Source organism: Solanum dulcamara, chromosome 10, assembly GCF_947179165.1.
Source record: "Solanum dulcamara chromosome 10, daSolDulc1.2, whole genome shotgun sequence".
NCBI classification, from domain to species: domain Eukaryota; kingdom Viridiplantae; phylum Streptophyta; class Magnoliopsida; order Solanales; family Solanaceae; genus Solanum; species Solanum dulcamara.
In genome coordinates, this window is record NC_077246.1 from 67,217,850 (window position 1) to 67,243,839 (window position 25,990).

Genomic DNA, 25,990 nt, shown 5'->3' on the forward strand with positions numbered 1-25,990 from the left:
ACATTTGTTTCTAGTTTAACGATGAAGTTTTTATAATCTTCCAATCATTAATCGAATGAACCTTGAATAATGATGAAGTTTTTATGTTCTTCATACCAGTATCAGATTCAGACATAGTAGAAAACCAAAAATGTTTTAATCCCCAGAAATCTCAGATACAAGAAAATATATATACAAATTCCTTAAGCTTGTTAACTCTTGTATCAATGTTAGCAAACTAGAAACAATAAAGATAAAAAGAAAAAATAGTATTCGAGTTCATATAATTCATTGTATGTCCTTAAGGAATTTAATCCTCTCACTGCACCCAATGTTATAAATTATTTTCTTCCAAGATAAAATAGATAAAATATTATAGATATAGTGGTACCTCAAACTTCTGTAATTTCGATGAACTCAAACTTCAGCAACGAGATCACACACAGACTCGATCAATTTGTTTGTAAGAAATGTATGCAAGAGAAGGGAAAAAATCGATATTGAAAAATGAGAGAAAACCAAGAGAAGTGTCTATTTAAAAGGAATAGGTCTGATCCGAAGTGTCAATCAATTACATCATTTGCCGAAGCGAAAGTCGAGCCGAACGACGATCACGACGCGAGGGCACCTTCTACTTAACCCTTTAAGAGCTAAAGGAAGTGTTTCCTAATATAAGGACAAAACTTTCCCTATCTTCTACAAATGAGGGAGAAATGACTTTTTATTTTCCCTTCACTTGGTCCCCCACATTTTCTAATTCTCATTTTCTCATTTTCCAATTCACACTTTACTTAAACCCAACATTGAGTTAGGGTCAGATGTCATATCTTTACATGGTACAAAGCCAGATTCATTCACGTTTGGATTTTTGATCCACACTCCATTTGGCCCGGATATGAAGAAGTGTTAGGATGGGTAAAATCCATATTGGTTAGAAAATAGACTGACTGCTGCTTATATAAATTTGGACAATCCTTCTCTCGATCGTGAGCTAGTGGGGTGTGGCCGCTCTAAGCAGAGCAGGCTGAAATTTTTACTGGTTAAGGCTCAATTGCCATCCATAATGAAGATTCTCAAGATGTTAAAAAAAAGACTTTAAACAGAGTTACACCACACAAGGAAAGAACAAATCATGTTCATGAACTTAGTTCAGATTCATCTACTTACTTTAGTCAGACTATTTACTAAGTGGTTAACATATGAACATTTGAAAGAGTTATCTCATTTAAGCAAGTTCAGGAATGGAAATTATATGTATGTGAAAATTTGTAATAGTAAATATTTATTTATAAAATGAATATGGAGCTATGTAATGTATCAATGTAGTGCTTTAGGATATTTAATATATCTTGTTTATGAATAATGAGTTGCTCATTTGAAAAGATTGTATAAGAATTGGTGAAATTTTGATAGTTATCACAACTTGTAGAATTTTTGTGTTTATGATTAAAAAATAAAACTTAAAAATTTAAATTGCATGTCCAAACGAAAATTCAACCATACTACACATTAGTTAAACAATAATTTTAAACATTTATGTTATTTTTTTAAAAATAATTTAAAAAGAAACAAAAAAGGTCAAACAAACGCCTGTTGGAAATTGGTAAGGGCACTTTTGTTTTTTATAAGTGCAAAAAGGTTGGCCTTGACGTGAACATTCAATTAATCTAATCAAAGTCTAGATCCGAAATTGATTAGTTTAAGTTTATAATTATTGAACTATTAAAACCAAGTCCTTTCTACTCGAAATGATTGTGGACAGTCCATAAATATATTGCGAGTGAATAATTAAACATTTGCCAATTGACATTTAAATACAATTGAATTTAAAATTTTATGATTAAAAAAATTAAACATTAATATTTAAATAAAATTACAAAATTATTTAAAAATAAAAAATAAAAATTTATTACCAAACAGGTCCTTTATTTTATTGGTAGATCCACATTTTTGTCTGTTTAGTTGACTAATGGAGAGATTCTCTTGTTGTATAGCATATCCACAAATATATATACATATATTCAAGCTGGCCTTAATGAGCTTTTAAGTTATATTCTGAGCTCTCTAAAAACATTTGTATGTTAATTTCATGGTTCTAACAGCTTTGAGTGGAATAGAGATTAGCTTGGAAGTAAAGAAAAAGGTAAAATATTTTTCTAGCTATTTTTCTCTTTCTATTTCATTTTACATGTATTTTAGTGATTTGAAAGAAATATTTGGACTCAAAGGCAGATAGATTAATATTCCCTTTTTGTTTTGTTTTTAGTTATTTGTGGATTACATACATAATAAGAATTAGAAAAATGGTTTATATTTTTGACTTGATAATTATATAGAATGTATGTATATATATTGGATATATAGAATCATTTGATAATCAAACTTTTTTTTTATCCATCGAGCTTTCACTATTTTTGTTCACAACTTTAGGCCTTTGAAGGCAAAGGTGCTTAACATACGAGCAACTGATCGATAATTAAGTTTCAATATATAGTAGTTGAAATAATTCATTTCGAGGCATCAAGATTAGTCTCCGACCCTCTTCTCTTCTCTCTATAAACTGTTTTTAAATTTTTCTCATGTTTGATTGGTCAATATAAGATATTTTGAAAATTTAAAATAAATCTAGGAGCTCGTAGATTAGCGGTGGAGAGAAAAAGTTATAACTTTTACTGAATTCTTGTATTTATTCATAACCATAAATTACTACCTCTCTTTTAAAAAAATGTAAAACCTATAAATTTAATGGTTAACATTCTTAAACTCTTGGTTCTTGCCATTCCTTTTACTTTTTTATCCCTATTAAATATGCATATGATTAATTGAATAATCAATTCCCTAATAATTGAAGGTTGATTGGAGGTTAGAGATTAAATTCAGCATAAATGGAAAAAGAAGAATGGGGAACAAGCAAGTCATCCGTATGTCTACTAGTAATACTCACTTTTACATGCTCCAAATTAGTAGTAATTAAGTCTCTTATTTTTCTAGCAATTATTAGTTTTACATATTTTTGTAACAATACTATCAGTATGTTTTACATGGCAATGTTAATGCTATTTTGCGTGATTGATTTTATCAACCGAACATTAATAGTTACTATTATAACAATTAAATTTGTAAAAATAAATGGGGTTAAAAGAAAGTAAATTAAGATCAATCAAAACTTCTTTACTTTTTAGGCTAAGTCGATAAAACAAGAATAATTGAAAGTATATAGACTGTTAAGAACAAAAATAAGAATCAAAATAATAGTAAATAATCGAGCAATAAATAGTAAGAAGATTATGAATCATTTGTATTTTTAGAATTTGATAATGGAGTTTGTGTTTTACAAGTGAAGATGAGATGATTTTTTCTTCAAAGGCAAGGGTTTAGATAAAGGGTGTTGGTAGAGATTCTCTTGATCTTCTTCTTGGTGGTATCGCTAGTCCATGCTTGTTGTCATGCTGGCAAAAGCAAGATGTTTTGTCGGTTTTATCTATTATTGGATTTGAAACAGATATAGTATGATTGGATTCATGGATGGTGCACTATCCTTCTCCCAATCATTTCTCAGCAAAACCAATGGAAAATGTGGGGGAATCAAGTGAAAGAAAAATGAAATATCATTTCTCCCTCATTGGTAGAAGAAAGGAAAAGTTTTGTCCAACGGAAAAGTTTTGTCCTTATATTAAGAAACACTTCCTTTAGCTCTTAAAGGGTTAAGTGGAGGGTTCCCCCTCGCGCCTTTGTCATCGTCGCTCGGCTCGACCTCGGCCTCGGCTTTGAGAGGCTTTCTCTTAGTTTTCAATATCAAAAATTTCTCTATTCTGCATATATATATTTTCTTACAAAGAAAATTGTGTCTTTATATGATTTCGTTGGTGACATTTGTCACATTCTAGCGAACCACCTAGTCCAGTCACACCTTCAAGCGAACCACCTGGTCCAGTCACACTTTCATTCAGTCACATTCTATCAGCAGAAGACTCAATCATAAGGATACTATTTATAATTTAGGGCCAAAGGACAAACAAATACCCAATTAATAACTAGCTAAAGTAAAACTAGTCAAAACGAACAATTCAACATTTCCACATTTTAGTCTATGAAGCCTCTATCAACAATTCGGGAGGTGCCAATGACAAGTCCATGGCGACCAAAAATCAAAAATAAGGGAAACAAATCAAGGCTATAAAGATAATCTTGGTATCCTCTAGAGACTATGAGGACTCACCAACTAGCTGGAAGTGAATAGATCTTCAACGGTGTGCTGGTTGATGATCTCTAGTACCTGTCTCTGCATCATGAAATGATGCAGGCCAAATGACGTCAGTACGTGGAATGTACGAGTATGTAAAATGGCCGAATGAAACAAACATCAAGGAAGAATCAAATCAACTCGGAATCTCAACTCAGAAGAAGGAAGAACTCAATCAAGTGTCCTAAGTCTGAACAAAAATATGGTTTAGACAAGGCCAATAACATACCATTCAACCCAATACGACTCAGAGTACTATCAAGACCTACATGGGAGTTTCTCTTATCCGACAACTATCACTTATGAGCTAGTGATAGTACAACAAGCCGATGTTGTTGCCACGTCCGTTCATACTTTGCCAGGGTATGAATGAATCAACCAATTATGGATCCAATCCAACCAAGTCCTATCATGTCAGGACAATAATTTGGGAAGCATCCGACTTTAACGGTTCAATTTCCTCCTACGTTTGGTGACGTAGTTATTGGATTCGAGTTATTACTTACTCTTACCCAATTCGGTGCTCGATACTCCTCCTAAGATTCAATGCTCATAAAACTCCATCCAATCAACTCAATCAAATCATATCGATAAGTCTCATTCGAACCTTGTCAAATCATCAATTTTATCACAATCAAACCTCTCCCAATCATACTATCCGATCAATCCCAATCATATCTTTCAAGAGTAGTTTAAATATGCATTTATAACAACATACAATCCTATCCAATCATCCACTATTCCTTTAACAAATCTTTTGGGATTCATCAAAAACTCCAAGATTCTAAATCAACAATTCAAGATGAGTAACATATTTAAGAAAATTAACATATTTAATATAATCAACATAGTTAAGAAAATGAACACGATATGTTTAACCTCTCATATCAATCAAAGCATACCAATATGTAGCACATCACTTTCTTAACTCCACAATATCAACATAATAAAAAATTAGGTTAATAGATGAAAAAGACCTAGTTAGACCTAAATCTATCAATAAACTCTATATTTATGAACAATCAATCTCAAAGAAGGTGTAGGGCACATGGGTGGAATCAACCCATGCTTTGAGTAGCCTTATATACCTTGGTGAAGACTTTGAAGAAACCTTGATGTTAAGTCTTCAATGGAAGGCTTGAATTCTTGAAGTTCTTGAAGGCAATCCTTGTTGGAGATGGAATTGAAGGAGAAGAGAGTGGAGTCTAGGGATTTTTAGAGAGAGCAAGGGACTAAAAATAAATGGTCGAGAAATGTCCCAAGGCTAGAGTATATATAATTAGGGAAATGCCCAATTTGCCCTTCCTCCAAAAATCTGGAAAAATGGGCTAAAACTCCCCTGGCGCTATAGTGGCGCGCCGCACCACTACAGCGCCAAGTCAAAATAGGCTTAAAACCCCTGCAATGCAAAAGTGGCGCATCGAGCCAAGGACCAAACTACTGAGGTTGTTTTACGGTGCTATAGTGGCGCGTCGCGCTATTACAGCACTAAGCCTAAATTTTCTGAGTTCTGGAAAATGGGCTTAAAACCCTGCAGACCTAATAGTGGAGCATCGCGCCAGAGACCAAATTACTGAGACTTGTTCCTGGCACTATAATGGCGCTTCGCGCCACAGCGGCACCAAGCTCAGGTTTTCTGCAGTTATAGCTCAGGCCTAAAATTCCTGCAGTACTAGTCCGTCTTAAGATAGTCATAACTTTCGACTCTGAACTCAAAAAATTACAATCTTGGCGGCGTTGGAAAGAAGACTCAAAGACATTTAATTTAATAGTTCATGGACCACCCATATCGTCATATTTAAAAATATATGGTCGTTAGAAGTCGACCCTTATACGAACTCATTCTAAAACTTAGCCAAGATGAAATCTTTGGACTTAGCTTGGTTTTAGGGATCCCTTATGACCCTAAATCACATATAACACCCTTCAATTACTTAGGAACTTATCCTAACTCATGCATACACTCATAACAGTTGAGTTCAATCCTACACATACATGAAAAAGGGTCCGAATCTTAGTGAAAAATTTTGGGGGTGGTACACCCACTTGCCCCAAAATCTCAAATGGGTTGATGAACCGAGGGTTAAGCTTGACCTTCTTCCCGAATCGTATCACGCCCTTCTTGAGCGACACTCGGAGCCAATTATGATCACCATCTATAAACTCCAATAGACGAACTCTTCTGTCTATATAGCTCCTTTGTCTACTTTAGGTTGTCAAGAGCCTATCCTAAATCATGTGAACCTGCTTCATGGCATCTCTAAGAAACTCTGTGTCTAAAGAGTCTATCTTAACTAAATTGATCCACCCAATAGAATATCGGCAATACCAACCATATAATGCTTAGAGTGGGTCCATATGAGTGTTGTAGTGATAACCGTTGTTGTAAGCAAACTCTGCTAAGGGAAAATACTAATCCCACCTAGCACCAAAATCAATTATACAAGCTCGAAGCATGTTCTCCAACACCTGAATCGTCCTATCAAACTGGCCATCATTTTGTGGGTGACAAATGTACTCATATTAAACCCATATTATAATACTTTCCAAAAGTGTAAAGTAAACAACGAACTCTAATCTAAAATGATGGATACCAGTACACTATAAAGCCGAACAATCTGACTAATATGTAATTGGGCTAGCTTCTTTGCTGTGTACTTCACCCGACCTGGAATGAAATGGCAGACTTGGTCAGTCTCTTAACAACCACCTATATGAAATCATAACCATCCATGGTGGGAGGCAAATCCACAAAAAAGTCCATGGTAATCCGTTCCTACTTTCAAAATCAAAATAGGCATCCTCTAAGTCACACCTCCAGGCAGTCGGTGCTCACACTTGACCTGTTAAAAGGTCAAACACCTGGACACGAACTTTTCGATGTCCCTCTTCATCCCACATCACCAATACTTTTGACTAGGGTCATGATATATCTTTGTCGCACCTGAATGGATAGATTATTCAGAACAATAAGCCTCTTCTAAAGTCAATCTAATTAGATCACGCACCTTGGGCATACAAATCCTCCCCTCAATCCTCAAAACACCATCTGGATCAAGTCTATCCTCCTTAGCTTTACCCTTCAATACCTTGTCTCGAATAAGGCATAACTTCTGATCATCAAATTGCCGCTCACGAATCTACTCAACTAAAGAAGAATGGGCCTCGATGAAATTAATAAAACCCCCACACTCCTTAGAATCTCTCAATCCTATAAAGTTGTTGGCTAGTGTATAAACATACCTAGACAAGGGCCTCCGATCAACACTAATTGCGACAAGACTCCCCATACTAGGAGTCTTCCTACTCAAAGTATCATCCACCATATTGGCCTTCCTCGGATGATACAGATAGTCATGTTGTAGTCCTTCAGTAGCTCAAGCCATCTACATTGTCTCAAGTTTATATCCCTCTAATTGAAGATGTACTGAAGAATCTGGTGATCAGTAAATACCTTATAATGCACACTATACAAATAATTACACCATATCTTCACCACAAACACCACTGCTGCTAACTCTAAGTCATGGGTAGGGTAGTTCTTCTCATGAGCCTTCAACTGTCTAGACACACAGGCAACTACCGTTCCTTTCTGCCTCAATAATGCACCTAAACTAACTTTGGAGGCATCACAATATATGGTAAAGTCTACACCCTCCTCAGGTAAAGTCAAAATAAGAGTTATAGTCAATAAACTATTGAGCTTTCGGAAGATCACCTCGCACTTATTGAACCAACGAAAATCCACTACTTTTTGAGTAAGTCTAGTTAATGGAGCTGTAATAGTAGAGAATCCATGCACGAAGTATCAGTAATAACCTATCAACCTATAAAACTCTGGATCTTGGTATGGAAAATACGCCTGGTCTAGCATCTAACTACCTCAATCTTGTCCGGATCCATTCTAATACCCTCTTGCACACCACGTGTCCTAGAAATGCCACGAAATCAAGCCAAAACTCATATTTGAAGAACTTTGCATACAAATTTTGCTCTCTCAATTTATGAAGCACTGATCTCAAATGACAATCATGATCCTCCTCTATCTTGGAATACAACAAGATATCCTTAATGAAAACAATCACAAAAGAGTCTAAATATAGAAGAAATACCCCATTTATCAAACCTATAAATGTTGTTGGGGTATTGGTCAGCCCAAAAGACCTCATTAGAAACTCATAATGGCCATAACGAGTCTAGAAAGGTGTTTTGAGAATGTTTGATGGACTAATCCTCAATTGATGGTACCCAAATCTTAAGTCAATCTTAGAGAACAAAGTCGCTCCCTGAAGCTGATTAAACAAATAATCAATGCAAGGAAAAGGATATTTGTTCTTGATAGTCACTTTATTCAACTATTTACAATGAATGTGCATCATCATAGAACTATCCTTCTTCTTCACAAATAGAATCGGTGCATACCAAGGTGATACACTAGGGTGAATAAACCCCTTACTCAGTAAATTTTATAACTGGTCCTTTAACTCTTCTGGAGCCAGGTGATAAGGTGGAATAGAAATGGGCTTAATTACCGGCTCTAAGTGAAAAGCAAAGTCAATATCCCTATTCGGAGGAACTCTAAGAAGATCAGTAGGAAAAGCATTGAAAAACTCCTTAACCACGGAAATAGTCTCCATAGAAGGTGACTCAGCGCTAGTATCTTGAATAAAGACCAAATAAGACATATATCCTCTACTAATCAACCTCTGGGAATGAATATAGGACATGACCTTACTAGGATAAGAACAAGTAGTGCCCTTCCACTCGATCCTCAGGCCACCATGTATCACTAGAGTCACAATCTTAGCATAGCAATCAAGAATAACACGATAAGAAGAAATTCAATCAATACCCAATATCATGTCAAAGTCTATCATTCCTAGAATAATCATGTCTACCCAAATAATATACCCACTAAAGAAATAAGACAAGATTGATACACTCGATCTATCACTAAGGGAACACCCACGAGTGTAGATACATGAACAAGCATGGGCATGCAACCACAAGTCAAGTCAAATCTAGATGCAAAATAGGTAGACACATTGGAGAAATTATATCCAGGATCAAATAATACGAATACAGGTCGATGGCAAACTGGGATGATACTTGTGATAAATGCATCGGGAGACTCGGCCTCAGGCCTCCCTAGAAAAGCATAGTATTGTACCCCCTTAACACCTCTTCCATACGTAACATCTCTACCTCCTCCCTATGGAACTATAAAACCACCAGCACCCCAATCGAAAGTACATTTATCCCTACTAGCTTGATCTATGATCTACCACCTCTGTGTGACCCTCTACTTCCTGTCGAGGTGCCTAAAAACTAATCACCGGAGCAATCCCTCTTGGGGTCCCCAAACTTCTCTCGGACCACCAATTTTTCCTTTTTAGAGGTGCTCACTATGGATTGGAAAGAAGCCCCCTCATGGGCCGATCTGAACACATATGAGTGAATAGAAAAATTCAATCCCCTCATAAACCTACAGACTCTATCCACCTCATCTAGGATCAATGCTGTAGCATGCCTCGATAATTGATAGAATCGTGCCTTATACTCGGCAACAAATATACCACCCAGAGTCAAGCTCTCAAATTTTAACCTACTCTCCTCGCGTATGCTCCATGGATGAAGTAATCCTTAAAAGCCCTAGAAAAAGTACCCCACTCTACTGGAGGATATCTAATTGGTCTGGACCTCATAAATGTCCTCCACCACTCTCTGGCTGACCCTTGGAGCTGGAGTGCGAATAAATAAACACCCCGGGCATCATCCATGCTCACTGCCTCTAACATCTCGTGACACAATATTAAGAACTCATGAGTGTCCTCGCTCCTACCACTCTAGAATTGGGTGGTTTCATCTTCTGAAACCTCTCATAGTACTGTTGATCTGCTAAAGTCGTGAGCATATCTAGAGCAACTTGTGCACCGAAAGCTAGTGCAGAAACTAATGGTGGCTAACCTATCTAATCCTAAACAACTAAAACTTGATGATGCTCTAGAGTCGATGCCCTGACTCTAGTCTGTGAACCATGTGGCATGCTTGCAGCACCCTGAGTAAGACACTCTAACACACCCAGTATCCTTAATAAGGTCTCCTGAAAAATTGGTGTTACTTATCCCGGAGAAACCTGGTCCAATGGTGTCGCATATCTCAAAGGAACCTGGTTCTCAGCAACCTCAACATGTGGCTCTAGGAAGGCCTTTATAGCACGACCTCAAGGAAGTGTCACCCCTCGAGCACGTCTTTACCAACAAATGCTACACGACCTTGATCTCTAGCTTGGACCCTACCTCTACCCCTAACTGGAGTCTCAATAACTACCTCGAGGACTTTCTTTCCTTTGTCAATAGTTGTAGCTCTAGTCCTCAACATCTGCCAAAATAATACACGACACTCAGTACTTGCGATAACAACTCATCATGATAAGAAAGAATCAATAAATGAAGTTTCCTAACTGTCTTTATAGCCTTTCAAAGATAATTATAGACGTCTCTGTAGTGATCCTCGAGACTCTGCTTAGACTCGACTTATACAAGTGAGAACTATGAACCTGAGGCTCAGATACTATTTTTTCATAACCCAAATTCGGGTGTGATTGCACTCGTCTCAACTCACCGAGACAAATTATCCCATATCCAAAGGAATGGTTATCACATATACACGCCACTGAAAATAGAACTGAAATGTAAATACAAGTCTCAAGTATGTCTTTGACTCTCAAGTAGAGTAAAGCATAAAATATAGGAATAAGAGAGTCTGTCGGATATAAATAGCAACCTCTCTCAATCTCCTAGAAGCCTCAATTGACCTTGTGCGTTCCATTACTAAGGTCGAAGCTATTGTTGAAGCCACCAAGTGAGCCCTAGAAAAGGACTTGTCCATGAACAAGGAGGGAAGTTTTGAGAGAAGGATATATATGAAGTTCCAAAATTTAAGGTTTCCCCCTCCCCCTTCTTAGTTACTAGGATTTTTTGGGTTATTGTTCCCTTTTTTGTCCACTTCTGTTTGGATGTTTAGTTCGGATATTTTAGGCTCTTTTTCTTGGCAATCAAAATATTTTCCACTACCAAAATAGGGTTGTACTAAGTTCAATAGTTGTACTGGCATAGTGATCATACAACTAGAAAGCTAACCATCATTACATCATCTCTCTACAAAACAAGGAATTACTATGACTAGAGATTAGGAATAGAAATTAAGCTCGGTGAGTCTTTTGGCCAATCAAGAAATCATGGATCTTCTAAAGAAAACCTCTTGTACTATCTTTCTTGTGATCACTTGGGAGGAAGAACTTTTGCTTTGGAGCATTCTCTAATTTCTTTCAATCCATACCTGATACACAATGTCATGCTTATTCCGTAGATTGTGTCTCTAGACCCTTTCCCATTAACGTATGTGCATGCCCAACTTAACTCCTCTGGCCAAGGTAGTGTTTGTCTATGTAACCCTTTCCATTGCAGAATTTTGTACCATATGTACTTGGCATGTTCACAACAGAAGAACAAATGGTCAGGGTCTCATAGGTTGGGTCATACAATGCATGTTGTTGGTCATCAAAATTTTATCAATCTTATATTTGGTATTAAGTACTCTTAAAGTTGTCGATCTAAATATAAAAAGTGCATTTGAGCAATCCAGGATTATTACAAATGATCCTGCTCCATTGGTCCTTTGGCAAAGTGCTTGTCGTAGCTATATACATCTTCTTGATAGAGTATTTGATGCATGGTAATGAGCCTTTATTTGTATGAACTATTCTTGTTATTGCCACATGCAATCCAAAGCAAGACTCATGCAACATTATATGTCATTTTTAGCCCTTTCGAAATGAATGAAGTTGTTCTTTTTCTTTATAAAGTCTCCTTTTTATTCTTTGATTACTTCATACACTCAGACATGTAAGTGCTATATTTGAAGCTTAAAATAAAAAATCTTTCAAAGAAGTAGGAACAAAAGGAAGGGTTATAAGAGCTTTTTGCAGTTCATTTCTAACATATATCGAACACTTAGACGTAAAGATTTTTATGCCTCAATCTTCTTCCAGAACTATGTTCGTTTTTCGAGCTACCAGGGAAAATACTTTTGGAGGTAAAGGCATTGATTGGATTTAAAGATTTTTTTATGTATCTGGGTATACGACATTTGATTGTATGCTACAATCGGGGATTAATCATCCGATATGTAAAGCAGAATATCTATGTTCTTTTTCCCAGCAACCAGAGAAATACTTTAGGGTGTTTTTTTTTAGGGAACAGACCATACACAAGGATCCCACCTCTCGTGCGCGGCCAAGGGTTGAGAAGCACCCTCAAGCTTTATTATATATAAAAATAGAAAAATATAAGAAGGGGGACATAAACCAGACCTCCAATCCTATGGTGGTTCATAAGTCGGCCATTCTACTAAGATCACCAACTCATCCCCGATACAAGCAAGCGGATCCTAGAAACTATGCACCTAAAGAAGATGACTCTTCTCGATACAAAGAGACTAAGAAAGCATAAATAAGGGAGACTCTCCCTTTATACAATAAAGGAAAAATCTGAAGAAAAAAAAGGAGATGAATCCTCATAAAAGTTATATATACAACAAAATTTTAGCGTAAACGAGGATCATCAAACAAATAACATGGCTAAAAAAATAACATAGAGAATCACAAACACTGTAATTGGGTGCTCAATCCAAGGATGCAACACAAAGTAGTAGATCATGGAGGCTTCTTAATCCATTTGGTCTTCCTCCGTCTGAAGCTAGGTTGGACGACTCTATCTAGCATGTAGTATCCTCGAGTATCATGAGGTAGCTGATGGAGGGTGGTGTAGTAGCCTGGAGTGGTAAGAGTGTGACTGTGCTTGGAGAGAGTATCCGCAGTAAAGTTTGCCTCCCTGTATACATGCCTGCAAGAAAAGAAAACAAATAATTCGAAAATATCAACAAGGTCATGAGTTACCCGGTGAAGGCTCCACAGAGGTTTCGTCTGGTCATTGATCCATTTAGTGAGCAACTCTGAGTCAACTTCTAGGATAACATGTTGAAATCCTTGTTGAATGCACCATCTAAGCCCATAAATAACTGCCTCTAGTTAAGCTTGATTGTTGGTTCCCTCCTCTAGTGGTATGGCGTAAGCAAAGAGGAATTTACCCATATGATATCTTAAGATGCCACCCCCCAACTGCCCCCGGATTACCCAACACGTTACCGTTAGTGTTTAGCTTAACGAAATCGAGTTGTGGTTTAATCCACAAGAGTTGTATTTGGTATGATGTCTCGGGTATCAATTCACAATACTAATCTTAGATCTTACTCTTAATTCTCAATTTGAGGCCCAACTTTCAAACTCGATTCTAGACCCAACTCTCGAGTTCCGAATTTAGTCGGGATTAGATCTCAAGTTAGGTTCAGAGGTTAAATTTTGAGTTAACTATCGGGGTCGAGTCCTGAATTAGGTATTAGGATGGGGTTTCGAGTCAACTATTAAAGTCAGGTTTTAGGTTGAGAATCGAGATTGGGCCTCATATTAGGTATCAATTTTTGGTCCCACATCGATTATCGGAGCAAGATATCACGGTCGGATGTTGTAATTAGATCCAATTTCAAAAGTTAGATACTGGCTCAAGTGCCAGGGTTTATTTGAAATTGATTCCTAATTTCAGTGTTGAATCTCGATTCGAATGTTAGTGTCGAATCAAGGGTCAGAAATTAAAATTCGAGTATTGATGTAGATCTCATATCAAAGTCGAGTCTTAAGTCAGGTGTCAGGGTCAAGGTCGGGGTTGGAGTCGAATCTTGGTCTCGAGTTGGGTCTCAGGTTGAGTCTCAAGTCGGGCGTTAGAGTTGGGTCTTAAGATAGTATTGGGGTTGGGTGTCGAAAGTTGGAGTCTCGAGTCAGGTTTTAGGGTTGAATATCGAGTTGGGATTCAAGGTCAGATTCAAATCTCGGGTCTCAGGCCGAGGTCGAGTCTTAGGTCAAGTGTGAGGGTCAGGATTGGATATCGGGTCGGTTGGATCTCGGGTCTCGAATAGAGAGTTAAGGTCGAGGTCTTGTCTCGAGTCTAGTCTCAATTCAGGGTTGGAGTCAATTCTCGAATTAGGTTTTGATTCGGGTGTCAGGTCAAGGTCGAATCTCATATCGATTATTGGGTATTGAGTTAGGTTCAATTCTCAAGACAGGTGTCGGGATCGGGTCGGGATTGGGTCGGGATTGGGTGTCGAGATCAGGTTCGGGTCTTAGGTTGGGGTTAGGTGTCGAGGTCTTGGTCGGCATATTGGGTCGAGGTCAGAGTGGGTTTTGAGTCGAGGTCAAGGTCGGGTCTCGAGTCGGAGTCTGGATCGAATCTCGAGTCGGGTGTCGAGGTCGAATTCTGATTCAAAAGTTGGACTTTGAATCAAATGTTAGGGTTGGGAGTCGGGGTCGGGTCGTGGATCGGATGTTGGGGTTGGATTTTATAAAAGATATTTTTTTAAAATGTTTCATTCATGAATCAAATACAGTAGATAATATTTCCCGAAAAATTATTTTTCACTCACCAACCAACACATGAGAAAATAAGTTAGAAACCAACTTATTTTGTGCATTCAGTATCCCTGGGATGTATAAAGTTGAACCCATAAGGATAAACACCATATTATTGTTGATGGAAGCTAGAGAAATAATTTTTCTCACTACAATCACACAGGGGCGGAACTACGTGGGAGTGAAGGGGTTCACCCGAATACCTCAATCAAAAAATTACATTGTATATAGAACGTTAAATCTGAATGTTAAGGACGTATACTCTTTAATAAACCCTCGTAGAATAACTGAAAGAATTAGCTCAGTGGTCAAATGGATTCAGTTGATAGCTGATGTCGCTAGTTCGAATCTCGCATGTTGTTGGCCTTGGATCTTTCTCACTCTGAAATGAGCATTGAGGCTGAGAAGCTAAAAGTTAGTTAGCATATTTTAACTATTTGTGTGTATTTGTTAGAACTCCATATTTGTTATTTACTTAATAGTTCATTGTTTTTTACTTTTCTCGAGTTTAATATTGTGCTTAAAATATTTTATAAATATTTTTTATGTAATTGGAAAAAAACACATTCCAATTCTCTTTTTTTATGCTCGTATACTTGCTTAAAGTCCTAGCTAGATTTCTATAATTTCTAACTGATTTTTTAATATTAACACACTTTTCAACCAAAAGAAAAGAAATAACACACTATGCATATCTCGTTTTATTAAAATTTTATATATTATTTATTGAGTTACATAGTGAGTTCTTTTCGGCTATATTTTTATCATTTTACATATTAATATATTGACGTTATTCAATATCTTTATTATTATTACTATTATTATTGAATATTAAAAATATATTATTCTTAAAAAAATGTAAGTGTTGAATTATTAATATCATAATATTCTTTTATCAATTTCAAAAAAATATATTATGATATTAATAATTCAATACTTACACTTTTTTAAGAAACTTTTTATTTGTGGAGTATTAATTTGAAAAAAAAAAAAGTTTAAAATAAAGTAGGGCACTGCAAAGTAAAACTACGATATTTTTTTAGAAAAGGCTCTCTGTCGTAAAAAAGAGAAGAAAAATTTAGCGGCGTCTGTTTTGATTTTCATTTGGTTATTTCTTTATATGTTGAACACCTAAAGTAAAATTCTACATTCGTCGCTACAATCACAAGGTACAATTGTGCATATGTTACATGGAAGATGAGTAGGACCACCATAATTCTTGCATGATGAATTCTCATTCTGTGTTACCTAGATTAGTAATTCATTGTCACTAAGTATGGCCCAAACATTACTGGTTAATTTTATATTTTCACATATTAATCTATATGTATAAATATTTAGCATGGCCCAAGTGGAAGAATGTCACATAAATTAAAAATTAAGATGGAGGAGTAATGTTTTAATTCTTGTCTCTTTTGAATGTATGTCTTCTAACCAGTAAGTGATGTTTGTTTGCTTTTTAATTTAGCAGCTGCCATTTGAGGAAGAAGGAAGAAGCATCAGGAATCTTATTGATGATTTCTTGAATGGCTTGAAGAAAATAAAGAATGAAGAAGAAGAATTCATGGCTTCAAAATTGGATGAGTTTGAAATGCTAAGAATGGAACTGAAATTCCTAAAAACATTTGTCCTGTTTGGGAATTCAACTTTGGATGACTTTTATGACAAGATATCCAAGAATATAGACAAGTTTGATCGTCTGAGTTGTTCAGTTTTCAGCGATGAAGATAAATTAATATTAGTGAAATACAATATGCAACGTCTTACCTCTCTTCTGCTGAAAGATATGAAAAGTTATTTACGTTTGAAATATGATTATGTAGCCATGATGAGTACAGAGGAGAAAATGTTTGAATACATGGACAGCCTCTTCAAACACCTTTATGATTTACCAATGTATTGTTCTAGTTCGCTTCTCCCTCTGATGAGTGAATACAAGATTGTTCGACAAGTATTCGGTCATCTGAGAGATTTCTATCCTATCCTCACGGCCAACAAAACAAGTACTGAATATCTCTATCCTCGGTACCAAATGATAGTTGATAGGATAACACAATTTTGTTTTGATCTTTGGACTGGAAAGCGTAAACAAAAAAGTGGTGATCCTGATTCGTACTATTTCAACAAGTATGATGTCTCTCAATGCTCTTCCAAGATTGCTTCTCTACTCATCGACATAATCCCTCTTGAGCTGGATGTTCTATGCATTTGTACTTCGAAGATCGAGATACAGCCAAGGTCAACAGATCTAAAAGATTTGGTTAAGAAAATCCTAAAAGCATCTCCAAGGATTCTTCAAAATTATCTGATTCTTATCCAAGGACGCATGAAAGGTGCGCTAGCTGTCAATTACACTCCAACTCAAAGCATTAATGTCATGATGGAGTTCCTATTGATCTTTGTCACTGATATACCAAAGCACTTTATCCATCGTGACAAATTGAACGATATGTTGGCACATGTTGGAGTACTTACAAGGAAGATATCTATTCTTGTGAGCAAGCTGTTGGAAGAGAGCTCTGAGAATACTATCAATGAAGCAGACTTTTCAGCTCCAGATTTCTTGCAAGAAATTGAACGAATGAAGGGAGATATCAGGCAGATTTTTTTGAAAACCCCAGAGTCATCTCAACTTCGCTTTCCTATGGATGATGGTTTCCTGTTCATGGATCTTTTACTCAGACGTTTAAATGATCTGCACATTTCCAATGTCTATTCAGTTGCTCTGATAAAGAAAGAAATTGGGATGGTGAAAGAAAGCCTCGAATTCCTAAGATCGTCTTTCGGGAAAGTGAGGCAAACATTGGATAACACTAGTGGAGTAGTTAAAGATTGTTGGGTGCGCGCTTCAGATGTGGCATATGAGGCGGAACATGTCATTAATTCCATTCTTGTTAGAGATAATGCGCTCTCGCATCTCATCTTTTCACTTCCGACTGTAACTGATAAGATCAAGCTTATCGTGGCAGAAGTCACCAGTTTACAGCTGGAGGATAGGAATAGGGATGACCCCCTTGATGCAAGGTCTTCCTACGAGCCAATTGAGTTTGTTGATGTGACAGTAGGTCATGAGGAAGAAGAAATCCAGATCATTGACCAGCTACTTGATGAACACGACGAGCTTGATGTCATTTCGATTGTCGGAATGCCAGGACTTGGTAAAACTACTCTGGCCAACAAAGTGTATAAAAATAAAGTAGTTGCTTGTCATTTCCATGTTCGTGCTTGGTGCACTGTTACCCAAATGTATAACAAGTCAAAGGTGTTGCAGGAGATTCTTCAGCAAGTTACTGTCTTAAAAGAAAGTGAGGATGACCTTGCTGAAAAGCTACGAAAAACACTACTCGATAAAAGGTTCCTCATCGTGTTGGATGATGTGTGGGATATTGCAACAGGAGAGATGTTAATAGCATGTTTTCCAAAGGTTAAGAGAGGAAATAGAATCATCTTAACTAGCCGAAGTAGTGAGGTAGGTTCGAAAGTTAAATGCCGTGGTGATCCTCTCCACCTTCAACTTTTAACACCTGAAAAAAGTTGGGATTTATTCGAAAAAAGGGTATTTGGAGATCAAGGAATCTGCCCTGCTGAACTGTCAGAAGTTGGACACCAAATAGTTGAGAAATGTAAAGGGCTTCCTTTGGCTCTTGTTTTGATTGCTGGAGTAATTGTTAGAGGAAAGGAAAAGGAAAAGGAAAAGGATTTGTGGCGTAAGATTCAACATAATCTGGATTCCTTTATTTCTGCCAACAACAATTTGCAGATGATGAAGGTTATGCAATTAAGTTATGACCATTTACCATACCACCTGAAGCCGTTGTTGCTTTACTTTGCAAGATCTCAAAAGAGCAAACGAACTCCAGTCTCTAAATTGATGCAGTTGTGGATGGCTGAAGGGTTGGTGGATCATGATATCTGGTCCAAAAGTTACTTGCATGCTTTGATTTCCAGTAGCCTGATAATGGTAGATCATTTCCCCTCGATGGTTTGCTACGTGCATGATGTTGTGCACGATTTTTGTTCAGTAAAATCCAAAAAGGAAAAGTTTTTCAAGTTAATCAACTCAGGTGCTTCATTTCATGCTTCGGATTTCCTACACCGTCGTCTAACCATTCATACTGACAAAGGCCAACTCCACAAAAAATGTGTTTTGTTCAATTCTAATAAGTCTTCAGCTGGTGGTAAGCATCTCATATCTTTGAAAGTGAGCGGTTTGCTTCATAACTCCAGCTATATCTGTCACACAAGACACTTGAGACTTCTCAGAGTGTTGCAACTAGGTAACACAGTTCTGGGAGATTCTTTAATTGAAGAAATAGGCTCCCTATTTCATTTGAGGTTTTTAAAGATTCAGACTGATGTCAAAGCTCTCCCGTTGTCATGGTTGAACCTCCAGAATCTGGAGACACTGTCGATCAAACTGAAGCTTGGGATCATGGTACTACTGCCCAGAATATTAAAACTGTCAAAGCTGAAACATGTGAGAGTCGACTACTTAAGTTCTTTCTTTGAAGTGAACAAGGATATGGACATTATTATGGATCAACCAAGTAGAATATTGGAAGCTGAGAATTCAAAGTTAGAAGACTTGAGAACTTTATCCACAGTTTTCATCTCATATTCTGAAGGCACGAATAATGCTCTGGAGAAGTTCCCGAATCTTCAGCACTTTGATTGCATGATCAAGGGACCGAAAGATCCTCCAAGACACCGTGATTGGTTTCCCAAGTTTGATGTCCTTAATAAACTTGAATCACTCATTGCAAGATACTACGGATCGTTCCTTTTTTACTCCGAGTTAATCCGACAGCCCAGTGGATATCACATCCCTAGTAGCTTGAAAGAGTTGCAGTTGTTTGAGTTTCCCCTTAGACCTGCTTTGTTGTCAGCAATCGCGGCATTGCCTGAGCTTGAAATTCTGAAGTTAATCTTCTGTAATTTCGATGACATGAAGTGGGATGCGAGTGAGGACATGTATCGAAGTCTTAAGACTTTGCATTTGCAAGGATTAAATCTTTCAGAATGGCAAGTTGATATGGAAACATTTCCCAAGCTTGAGGAATTAATACTAGAAAATTGTGACCTTCAGGAGATCCCTTGTGCATTCAGGGATATAGACACTTTAAAGTCCATTCATTTAGGTAGAATTAACAACAGTGACCTTGTAGATTCAGCCAATGCGATTAAGAAAGATGTGCAAGATTTCACAGGAGAAGATAGACTTAGTATCCATAAGTATGGCTCAAGTGAATGTCACATGAAACATGTGGAGCGTTTATTTGCAGTTAAACGTTGGAGACTTAAAAGAGGTAGCAGCTGAGGTAATTAATTAATTTCTTACATCTTTGATCTTGCTTTGAGTTCAAGTTATATATGTATATTAACTGGTATAAGCACATTTTTTTGTTGTTAAAAGGGGAATCGTTGCTTTTCAGAGATCATTATCAGGCTACTGTTCAATTTTGAAGTAACTGTTTATAGTGATAGCATCTTTATGCCATTCTTGACAAATATTAGAATTTGAAAGTTGGAACATTTTGCAATCCGGTGCACTAAGCTCCCGCTATGTGCAAGAGTTCGGAGAATTGCTCAAACACACATTTTACAAGAAAAACATTACTAATAATTTCACTCTACGGGCATCCCTTCTGCATTTGGGGATATGACACTTTAAAGTCCATTCACATGCCTCAAATTTACCATGGGGCTCTGATATTTAGCCATTGACATGAAGAAAGATGTATTATTGCCTAATTCCTCATTTGGTCCCTATTATATTTGACTGTGCACGTCTAACTTTGACTTAACTAAATTGAGTGATTTTAGTTTGTAAACAAACAATTACTACTGCAAAGGGCAGTTCTGGTACTACAAAAATACTTGATAAAAAACCTACTTATACAAATTGCCTCCTATGCTGCCTTCATTTCTTCTTCTATTTTGAATGCAGATTAATGGTTTGATCCATGAATAATAGAGTGACTTTATAGATGTTGGTTGATGAAAATTTCTCTCTAATTGTTTTTCCTCGTGTGAGAACAAATTCAGAAACTTATCCTAGGGCGTATAAAGCTTACTCAGTATACCGGCTTAAAGTAAGAAAGATGAAAATGAAATTGTGTTATTAGAGTGGGCTACAATTCACGCCAACATGCAAGTACTTACATTGAATTAATTAGACTATAACTTTCATATTGAATGATGAAGAAAAAGATTACTAGCCTGTTTGGATTGACTTATTTTTAAGCAGATTGCACTTTTTTTTTTAACTTATAAGCAGTTTTCAACTTATAAACTGCTTAAAATAAGCTCATCCAAATAAACTCAACTATTTATTGGGACTTATTAACAACTTTAAGTTGGTCAGCCAAACACTCAAAAAAGTTGAAAACAACTTATAAGCCAATCCAAACGGCCTCTACATATTGATGCATCAAATCAAGGCATAAATACATATTATATACATATGCATTATAACTTTTTAGAAAGTATTATACGTGTTTATATTTGTTAGCGGAAACGTGGAAATAAAGAACAAGGAAGAACAACAATATTTAATGTTATTCGGATCAGAATAATTCTACGTCCACCAGAGAACAACTGTCCTTATATTAACAAAGAAAGGAGAGAGATCTCAAATGCATATAAGAGAATTGTTCTATCAACTCTCTACTCTTCTAATGTATTTTGCTACGAGTTTTTGGATGATTTCAACAATGAATAATGGTTATCCTTTTATAGGTGGTCTAACTTGGGCTTAAGCACAAAAAGAGAAAAGAAAAAAGAAATACAAAATTTGTCCTCCACAAATTTTAGCTTACTCTCTAAGTTTAATTTCTAGCCAAGTAAATTGGCACATGGAATTTTCTTCCATTAAGTTTGACCTCACAAAGACCAAACCAACTCTTTCAATCTCCACCTTGGTTTGCATTCCGAGCATGTGTATGAGCAACTTCAGCCAAAACTTCTAAGCTTACTGGAAAATCCCATTGTAAGAAACAAGAAGAATCAAACATTTGTCAAACACACTAATTCCACCTAGTAGATGTTCTCCCAGAGTTGCATCAGTTGATGCATACTCCCGCTAAGTCTTTGCAGTGTACAAACTTGACAAGCGGGACTATCTTGGTCAACATGTCGGCAACATTATCATTTATGATAACCTTCTCAACCTTGTTAGCTCCATCTTCAACGACATCTCGAATGAAATGAAATTTGCCATTAATGTGTTTGGTGCGCTCATAAAATCTTTGATTTTTAATCAAATGAATAGAACTTTACTATCACATCTTAGAGTTGATTCCAGCTGAACCAAATTCAATTTTGCTACCAAATCTTTCAACGAGATAGCTTTATTCACTGCCTCTGTTGCTGTCATATTATTTTTCTCTATAGTAGACAAAGCGACAATCGACTGTAAAGATGATTTCCAATTAACGGCGCTACCAATGAGAGTAAAGATGTATCCAGTTATGGACCTCCTTTTATCAAGATCCCTTACATAGTCAGAATCCACATAATTGAGAATTGAAATACCTTTACTTTTTTAAAAGGTTAGGCCAACATCAGAAGTTTCTTTGAGATATCTCAATATTAACTTGACAGCTTCTCAATGCCTTTCTTCTGGATTGTCCACGTACCTGATTACCACACTTACAGATGAGATATATTCGGATGTGTGCACACCATAGCATACATAATGCTACAAATTGCGCTAGCATAAGGAACCTTTGACATATGATCCACCTCATCATCAGTCTTAGACATTTGTGTAAAGACCTCTAAGGTCATTTTTTGTATTTTTGTGTGTTTTTATCATTTTACCCCTTTTTATAGCTTCTTTATAGCTCTTATGTGATTTTGGGATGAGTGACACGCACTCCAAGGTGTTTGATTGAGTTTTGAGGTGGTTTGGCCATTTTTGAAGCTTAAGTCTTGAAAGAGTTGACTTTAGTCAACATTTGGAGATTTAGACATCGTATGGGAATTCCAACGGTTCCATCAGCTCCAAAAAATTTATTTTGGTCTAGAAGAAAGGTTGGTTTGGGTTGTGAAGTCTTCGCTTTGAGTTTGTGCGGTTTTGTCGTTTTACCTTTAAAGTTTTAGCCAAGTTTGACTTCAGTCAACATTTAGAGTAAACGTGCTTTGATGAAAATTTTGTTAGTGCGGTTAGCTTTGATACGCCGAATTTGTTCTAGAACAACCTTTGGTTCAGTTTTCAAGGCGCTAGGAATGAGTTTTAGGCAATTTGTGTGTTTTGAGTGTTTTCTTTGGAAAGTGTTGACTTTGGTCAATATTTCGACAAAATGACCTTTATTATAAAATTCATCAATTTCGTTGAGTTCGGAATGTCGTTTTCAGTTGGGTAACATAGCCTGTTTGCGTTCAGAGGGTTCCAAATGAATTTTGGACCCCCACCGGAGGAAATTTTATTTTCCCAAAGTTCAGTACCAATTGAACTACTGGTGCAGGGAATTTTGTTCTTCGCATTCGCAAGCTTGGTGTCAAGCCCCGAGAGGGTACCCTAGGAGTGGCCGGCACTCAGAAACCATTTCTGGCTTCCGAGAGAACCACTTGGTCTCATTTCTTATTTATTCATCAGCGGAAGACTTAAGAATACTAATGTGGGCTAGTCATAATCAAAGGAAAAATAGATAATTTTTATAAAAAGTAGTTTCTAAGGAGAACTACTCCGATTACATCATCAGACTCTGTCTATGAAGCCTCTAATACTCTTAGATGGTGTCAATGACATGTCCATGGCTACCTCAAAAGAAACATCACACTCAACAATAATAAAAGGATAAGGAGTTCCTTCGAATACAAGAAGGACTCACCAAATAGCTGAAAAGAAATGATCTTCAACGATGCGTCTGTTGAGGATCTCTAACACCTGTATCTGCATCATAAAATGATACAGGTCGAATGACGTCAGTACGTGGAATGTACGAGTATGTAAAATGGCAGGAAGGTAAGGACAGATATCAAGAAACTCCTCTCAAGAAAACTCAGCTCAGAACTCAACATCATCTCAACATGAATATGTAATGCAAGTTTAAAAATATAATAATAAAAATAATAGTAATAAGCAATGCTTACTCAGTTGGGAGTTTCTCTAACCGACAACCATCACTTATGAGCTAGCGATGATACAACGAAGCGATGTCGTTGCCACATCCATCCAATACCTTGCCAGGGTAAAGGACATCACCATCTTGGATCCACTCATCAAAGTCCTCTTTTTGGGACTTAAGAGGCATAGCCTCCATCCTACGCTGGCTACGTAGTTCTGGGGTTTGAGTCAATTAAACTCTTACCCAACTCGGTGCTCAATACTACTCCCAAAATATGTGCTCATATTAAACTCATCATCTAGTCTCATTGGACTTTAATTTAAATCATCAAACTCATCTCATTACCTCTTCATCAATTATTATACTTCGAAAACATCATTTACATCTCATCAAAACATCTTGCTCAAAACATCATTTACTCAAAAAATCATTTAAACTCAATTCTTTTGCTCTTTCAAAACTCAATAAAATACATATATAGTATTAATTCATATCACTCTTTTTATCAATGAAAATATTAAAAAGCCAACATCTTTACTCAAAATATGTGTAAAAATATTCATGAACATCAAATCAATTAGGATTCATGGGAAAGTAGCCATGAACAATAATTCCAATAATATGAGAGATAACAATAATAATAATATTAATGCATAAATATATCAAACTCAATAGAAGAAGAATTATTTCATTTAGAATTCAAGATTTGGATAAAACTCAACTATAACTCAATTATAATAAATTTAAATATTGGGCGCATGGACGAACTCAATCTAATGCTATGAAAGCCTTACATACCTTAAATCCGAAGGTTTACTCCGAATTGGAACACTCTTGGACCCCTAGCCTTTTCTTCTCACCGAGCGTTTTGTGTACTACCCGGAGTATAAGAATCACCGTAGTAGTATTTTTATACTACTAAAACTAAAACTATATTTGAGAAGAAGTATATAGAGAGAAGAAATGCTTAAGAAAGCTTGATGAATAAAATGAGGAAATAAGGTGGGTATTTATAGGTGGGAAAGAGGGACCTAACAATAAATAAAATAATTATAAAGAAAAATCTGAAAATTTAATAGAATATATTGATGTCATGGATGATGTTAAATGAAGGACAATTTATGTCATGCATGATGTCAAATGCATCTAGATGTTTCCATGGTAGGTAAGATGAGTTCTTTTTAACAGAATACTCATTTTCGAAGCTGCGTTTGAATAAGATAAATTCCTTATTAGGATTTGGTGTCTTCATAAGAATTGTAGATATGGAAGTCTAGTTTCATATCGTTCAAGAATCAACCAATTTGGAGCAACCTACAGTGATATATGAATTTTCTTCTATCAATACTCAATTCCGTCACAGCACTATATCTTGCAAAGATTAATTTATTTGACCTACTTATACTCTGAATTTGTAGTTATGTTCTTCATAAAAGTTGTAGGTAAGGATGTTGTGATTACCCAGAAATTTGAATCACCTAATTTGGACCAACCTATGAAAAGTTATGCCCAAAATACAGAGGCTGTATTATTTTCGTCGAGAATTGAAATACCGACATACAACATTTTTGGGGTTGTTACAATATCTCCCCCTTGGGATCATTCGTCCTCGAATGAAGATGAAAATAGGAGACATAAAGAATGAATATCATCAATACATCAACTCCGATGCTCAATTGGTCAATGACTCAAACTCAAGAATAAACATCGACTCAAAGGTAGAAGTAAGGAATATTACCTTGAATATCGTCATCAGAAGGCATAAATAGATGAGGATAGTTAGCCTTCATATCTTCTTCAGCTTCCCATGAAGCCTCTTCAACAAATTCATTTCGCCATAGGACTTTGACAGATGCCACTTCCTTAGTTCTTAATTTGCGAACCTGACGATCAAGAATTTGAACTGGAACCTCTTCATAACTCAAACTCTCTTTCACCCCAATGCTCTCAGCTGGGACAACAAGTGAAGGATCTCCCAAACACTTCTTAAGCATAGAGATGTGAAACACGGGATGAATAGCAGCTAATTCTGGAGGCAACTCCAATTCATAGGCTACGTTACCTACCCTTCTCATAATCTGATAAGGACCAATGTAGCGGGGACTAAGCTTCCCTTTCTTTCCAAATCTCATCACACCCTTCATGGGTGAAACTTTCAAGTATACCCAATCGTAC

General features: G+C 36.5%; 1 protein-coding gene across 2 annotated transcripts; it reads left to right on the forward strand.

Annotated features, from left to right (window-relative positions):
- The first annotated feature begins 2,032 nt into the window (after window positions 1-2,032).
- LOC129904951 (putative late blight resistance protein homolog R1B-17) lies at window positions 2,033-20,291 on the forward strand. Of its 2 annotated transcripts, none has more exons than XM_055980358.1 (3): window positions 2,033-2,122; window positions 2,831-2,900; window positions 16,213-20,291. In XM_055980358.1, exons 2-3 carry the CDS (start codon window positions 2,865-2,867, stop codon window positions 20,059-20,061), a joined length of 3,885 nt encoding a protein of 1,294 aa, XP_055836333.1. In that variant the 5' UTR covers window positions 2,033-2,122; window positions 2,831-2,864; the 3' UTR covers window positions 20,062-20,291. The 2 variants fall into 2 exon arrangements, with proteins under 2 accessions (XP_055836333.1, XP_055836334.1); XM_055980359.1 differs by having other exon boundaries at window positions 16,216-20,291.
- The last annotated feature ends 5,699 nt before the right edge of the window (window positions 20,292-25,990 follow it).

Bases quoted from the DNA above. Each gene is read 5' to 3' on its own strand.
- LOC129904951 (XM_055980358.1), top strand. From the start codon at position 2,865: ATGGAAAAAGAAGAATGGGGAACAAGCAAGTCATCC. The intron at 2,901-16,212 runs GTATGTCTACTA...TTTTTAATTTAG, and splicing joins GGGGAACAAGCAAGTCATCC to CAGCTGCCATTTGAGGAAGA.